This window comes from Cnephaeus nilssonii (assembly GCF_951640355.1).
Source record: "Cnephaeus nilssonii genome assembly, chromosome: 19".
Taxonomy (NCBI): domain Eukaryota; kingdom Metazoa; phylum Chordata; class Mammalia; order Chiroptera; family Vespertilionidae; genus Cnephaeus; species Cnephaeus nilssonii.
In genome coordinates, this window is record NC_137090.1 from 12212820 (window position 1) to 12218664 (window position 5845).

At 47.7% G+C, this 5845-nt stretch overlaps 1 protein-coding gene across 1 annotated transcript; it reads right to left on the reverse strand.

The window, feature by feature from the left end:
* Positions 1-212: 212 nt before the first annotated feature.
* Positions 213-5277, reverse strand: TOB1 (transducer of ERBB2, 1). Its single transcript, XM_079799195.1, has 2 exons — positions 4999-5277; positions 213-3129 (listed from the first exon to the last, which is right to left on the reverse strand). Exon 2 carries the CDS (start codon positions 2980-2982, stop codon positions 1957-1959), a length of 1026 nt encoding a protein of 341 aa, XP_079655321.1. The 5' UTR covers positions 2983-3129; positions 4999-5277; the 3' UTR covers positions 213-1956.
* Positions 5278-5845: the final 568 nt, after the last annotated feature.

A 5845-nucleotide genomic window follows, 5' to 3' on the forward strand; every position in this document is an offset into this window, starting at 1 on the left:
CAGTGCTCAAAACCATTACTGATTGTTCTTACAGCTACTCAAACTTTGTGATGTGGCCACAAAGGCACATTAATTGAGAATGCTGGCAGACCAGACCTGCCGCGTCCACTCACTGTCCCAATACTTCGCAGCCTCGTTCTGTCCCCTGGAGCACAAAGGCCTCACCATGGAGCTGACAGAAAAGCTTAGCTCTGTTATTTTCAGTGCTTGTCTCCTTAAAACATTTTATTGCTCTAAACTGCTTGGGTAACAGACAAAAGGCTTTTGTAGACTGGCATCCAAAAACTCATTTGACACCAAATTTATTTCACTAGTAACCCAGGCAGTGCTGGTTTCTTACTCTAAAAGCACAGAGAACGTTATTTTTTCTTCCCATTCAGGACAATTTTGTCACCAATACTATGTCAACACTGTACCAGTGGGCATTTAAACAGTTAAATGACTCATTTAAATAGTATCCCTCCCAGGACATCAGTTTTTTAAAAACTCCATCCTTAACAAGCCACTACACAATTTGACTCACATTACCAATGGCTAACCATTAAAAAACCCCAAACCAGCAGATTGGCTATCCAACTTGCCATAAAAAAATGAAAACAATATGCTGGGAAAATGCACACAAATGCTAATATTTAGCAACCTGTCCAATCTTGAATAGAGTTAGATCATAAACTCTCCGATGTCATACAATGACTGAGCTTTAAGTAAATGGATTAGTAAACAGACCTAAATCTTTGTCAAGTTAGGTCAGCTGCTTTGTCCAAGCAAGTTTTCTCTCTCCTATACAGAAACAGAACACCGATCCAATGGTCTCTCTCCATATACATTTCAAATAAATCCTCTCAGATTATGAGAGAATTTCATTTTATCACCTTCCATGTCAGCATGACACATTTTAAAGCTTGCTGTGACTAGCTTTAGCATACCATCCCTAGCAAGGGGCGACAGATATGGACTGGAGAGAGGTGCCAAAAAGTAAGTCAGTCCCAAGCATGCGTCAGGCTACGGAGTTTCGATAGGACAACTTTTTATGTAGCAAACTACTATCTGCTGCACTAGTAGAGCAACTGCTTTCCATTATTCCTTTGTGATTCAATGAGCCAGACCTTTCTGCATCATTAGCATTTATAATGTCATTAACTCCAGAGATAGATCTTTGGCAAAGGTTTAAAAGACCACAAAAAGCATTTTTAATTTTAAAGAATTTTAATACAAACTTAATATAAACTATTTCAGTCCCTCTTAACATGTAAGACACTGACTCAAAATACTTTTATACCATTTTTTCAAGTATTGCACAATATAGGTACAAAATTAATATTTACGATTACATTTTCTTCCATAATATATAGCAAAAATCTTTAAACCTTTAACAGAAAATACATTTTTTGAAAAAGCAAATATTCGTACATTTTAATTCCACCACTAAAGGAATATCCTGTACACAATTTTTAGAATAGTTGATGTCTTTAAGATGGATATTTTACAATTTCAGTAAAAAAAATACAACATGAAGCTGCTGCTGTCACAGATCACTGTAGTAAAAAGATATAAATGCAATACCATGTCGTAGAAACAATATATATATATCCTCTGATATTTTACAAACTTTGTACTAAATTAAATTATACAATTAGAAAAGACCAATAAACCCACTTATTAGTGCCAATTTTTTATAAAAAGAAAAAAATCAGCCATGTCCTTGCTATATCTTAAATACTGTAAGAGGCCATTTCTGAGAGTATACTTTAAAATATACAGTCAGTATAAAATAACTTTGTGCTTGGTTGGCAAATGAAAAATGATGAATGTTTTATTTTTGTAACCAAGCTTGAATGTATCGGTACTATATGCTTAAAAAAAAAATCTCAAGGAGGTGAAAAAAAAAAATCCTCCTCGGGCCCAAGCATTTTAACTTGTACTTTTAACTTTTACGACTTTTTTTTCTTTCTTTTTTTAGTTAGCCATAACTGGCTGGAATTGCTGGTTAGAATACTGCATGTTGTTTAAGCTAAAATTCAAGCCATCTACAAAAGACTTCTCGTTGAGGCCTCCGTAGGCTGCAAACACATCAAAGGCATTACTGTACTGAAGAGGACTGAGGTTAAGGGGGCTGTCACCTGGGAACATTCCATTGGTACTACTACCTTGACCCTGCATGTTAGGAAAAATAAATTCCTTGGCATTAGGAGAAAGAGCAGAGGTTTTCTGCTGCTGCTGCTGCGGTGGTGGTGGCGGTGGTGGCTGGGATGGCTGCTGCTGCTGCGGCTGCTGGCTGCCCAGGCCAAGCCCATAGAGAGAGTGCATTGAGGAAGAGATGGCTTTCTGCTTCAAGAGGTCATTCACATTCAAGCCAAGGTTGATAGGAGAAGTACGTGCAACCTTGTTGCTTCGGCCACTGTTCTTCATTTTGGTAGAGCCGAACTTGGTGGCAGCGAAAGTGGCAGTGGTAAAGGTTAAAGGCTGAGTGGACCGGGGCATGAAAGTCGGGCTGACAGCAGCAGAGTGGCCAAAGGGAGGCGATGGAGAGCTGGACACTGACGAGGCTGGGTCACTGATGGGCATGAAAACCTGGGCCTCGGGGTTAAAGCTGTTTTTGATCTCTTTATCCAACTCACATCCATTTTCATTATTGTCATCCACATAGAGCACCTTCACCGGTCCCTTTTCACCAATTTGGTAGGAAACCTCAAATGGGTCGATCCAAACACTAAGATCCTGTGGCAAATTGCCACGAACATCGTCAATGTCCAAACCGCTCTCTTTGGATGCTTGTTCAATCACGGGGTCCACCTTCTCCCCTATGTGTATACATCTAAACCCTGATCCTTTGTATGGCTTTTCAGGATACCAATGCCCTTCATATTTCTTCTTAAGAAGTCTTTCAAGCTCTTCACCAAAAATGTTGACACGTCTCCTGGGAAGCTTATTGTACAAATATGAAATAATAAAATTGAGTGCTACTTGGATTTCAAGCTGCATAGCTGCTACGCCACAAAGCTGGATTTGTGTTTCAACTTCCCCCCACACACACCGGGGAAAAAAAGTGTTCAGTTTGTGGCAGAGAAACAAATTTTCATTCAAAGTGCTGGTAGAGTAGGTTATGCTTCACCTTGAGAGATCTTGTTCCTTAAAGAAAACAAAACAAAAGCAAACATGTACAAATGAGCTAAATGTTAAATCCCACAGCCTGTTTTTACCCCGGAATAATTTCACTTTTGAAAAAGTCTAACAGGATAGAAAGTCTGAAAAATATAATCAGCACAAAATACAGTAGGCATACACAGTAGAAATTGTTTATTAAAGTTCAAAATATCGTGGGGAAACAGGATTTAGTTAAAACAATATTTTAACCCTGTAATTGTTTCTGAATAGAGTTCTAAGAATAAAAATATGTCCAGAATATGTAGCGTATTCCTTTTTGTTTCTTCCCTCAATTCCCACAAGAATGTTTGCTAAAAAACATACTCAGAATACCCATCCACCTACCTCTATATATATATATAAATATGCCAATTTTAGAAGTTGGTAATATTCCTATTCACCAATTTAGAAGTGAATTCTGTGTTTCTGTTCATTTTGGGTATGTACTGTACTGCTTAAATCTCCTTTATTGTTAAAAATTTAGAAATTTGAGAAGTTTGGAAGATTATTTTAATTTCCAAAGTACACTATGCTAAAATTAAAGTTACTGTATACTAAATGAATTGCCATTTTAGTGAATGCTGCAAACCAAATTATCCTATACAGTTGAGGTCTTACGGATACTAAAGGGCACACCACTGAGCCTCTCCGTGCTTTTTCTTTGCAATATATATCTCTCTTTCTAAATCTGAAAATACCGCTTCGACAGCAAATATAACAAAAGCAACAATTCGTTTCCAAACTATTTATTAACCTGTTTAATGGGCAGGGTTTCTGAGTTTTATTCTGATTTCCAAAACCACCTCCCTCCCTCTCGATAAGAGAACAGCCGGAGAGTCCTGCACGATAAGGTCGACCTTTAAACGTTTGCTGGATCAGCACTGGGTGGGGATAAGGAAAGATCAAGGGCAAACAGACGGTGTTTGCAAAGGAGATCTATTTGTACACTGAGGTGGACTTAAAAGGACATTTAAAAATCAGGCCGGCATTCACCCATCTGTTCCAGTGACCAAATTCGTGGTGACAAAGGGAAAAGGCTCTCCGGCTGCCCCCAAACTACAAACACTTTCCACGCCAAGAGCCTGGGTGCCGGCGAAGGCAGCTGATGACGCCTAATGGTTTGAAGGTGCAGACGAGCGAAAAGCAGGCTCGGCGGACGGTGGAGGACCGGAGTGGGAAGAATTACATAAACAGCCGGTTGGGTCTCATTAGATTTCTGCTCACAGCCCTCGGAACCCAGCAGCGGCAGGAGGGAGGAGGAGGAGGAGGATGGGGCGGAGGAAGGCAGGACAAGCCTCCTCGGAGGAAGGGGTGGGGGAGGACGGCCACGAGCAATGGAAAAGCAGCCACTCGGGGCCGGGCACCGGGGCAGGTCGGGGCGCCGGCCGCTCCGGGTCAGCTGCTCCCCTCCCCCCGCGTAACCGGACCCGCCGCTCTCCGCCCCCAGCCCCGAGCCTCCTGGGACCCAGCCAGAGCCTGGGGAGCACCGGCTCCCCAGCACCATTTTCGGCCGCGGCGGCCACAGGCCCCGAGGACCCCCAAGGACCCCAGCGTTGCCCTCGAGCCCGCCGCTCCCTCCGGGCGCCCCAACCCCCAGAGTCCCGTCTGCTCGCCTCAGGCCTCCCCCCTTCCCCGGCCACCCGGCCCAGGCAGAGCCCGACGCGCCGGCCGGCCCCGCCTCCGGCTCCGGGCGCGCCGGGGCCCTTTGGAGCTGCCAGGAGCCGGATGTCTGGAGCCGCTCCCCTCCGCGCCGGGGCCGCGACGCCACCGTCCCCGAGCCCCCCGAGAGCCGGGAGCCCGCCGCCGCTGCACCCCTCCCCCTCCGGACCCCGCCCGCCGCCCCCAGGTACTCACGGGCTGCGTCCACTGCAGACCGGACCGCCGGGCGGGGGAGAGGGGCCAGCAGGGCGGGGGCGCGGCAGGCTCCGCAGCGGCGAGCTGGCTGAGTGCACGACGACGTGGCCGGCGGAGGGCGCGGAGGGCAGGGGCCCTGGTGCTGGCCTCGGGAGGTCGGCCCTCGGACTCGGGGTGGCGAGGACGGGGTCAAGCGAGCGCGCTCACTTCTCCACACAGCCCGGTGCCCGGCCCAGCGTCCTCGTCATGCACCCACTCCGCGCCGGGCCAGAGCTTGGCTCCTTCTGCCGCGGCGCGCGCCCCACCTCTCATTTTATAGCCTCTTCCCCGCCCCCATCCCCTCCCTTCGGGGTGCGCGCGCGCCCATTGGCGTCACACAGCTCGGGGCGGTGTAACCAATCCCCGCCCTCCCGCTCCCTCGCCGCTGGCTCCGCCCCTGCCCGGCCCCCCGATGCCATTGGCCAGGTCCCGCCTCCGGTCCTGACGGGCAGCGGAGGGCCAGGGTGGCCAAGGCCTCACCTCTCGGGCTCCAGGGTGGCCAATGAGCCGACGAGATGGAGCTCTGTGGGCGGGATTAACACAAACGTTGGGAAGGGATTGGGGGAGAGACGTGCCAGTAAGGGTAACAGGTGGGGTGGGGCGGCTGACTCTGGGTTTAGGCGGAGAGCGCCAGGGAGAAGGGGGGAGGGGAGCGAAGCAGGTGGCGAAGCTGCGAGGCGAACGGGGAGGGGAGTCCAAGGCCCGAGAGGGAGGGGAGCGTTTACAGAAAGTGACCCTACCCGAGTGGGACTGTGGCGAGGAAAATCCCACTCGTGGACAAGCTACCAGGTCGGCCTCCCGTGCACCC

Excerpts from the sequence above, each read along its gene's own strand:
- TOB1 (XM_079799195.1), bottom strand. The coding sequence starts at position 2,982 with ATGCAGCTTGAAATCCAAGTAGCACTCAATTTTATTATTTCATATTTG.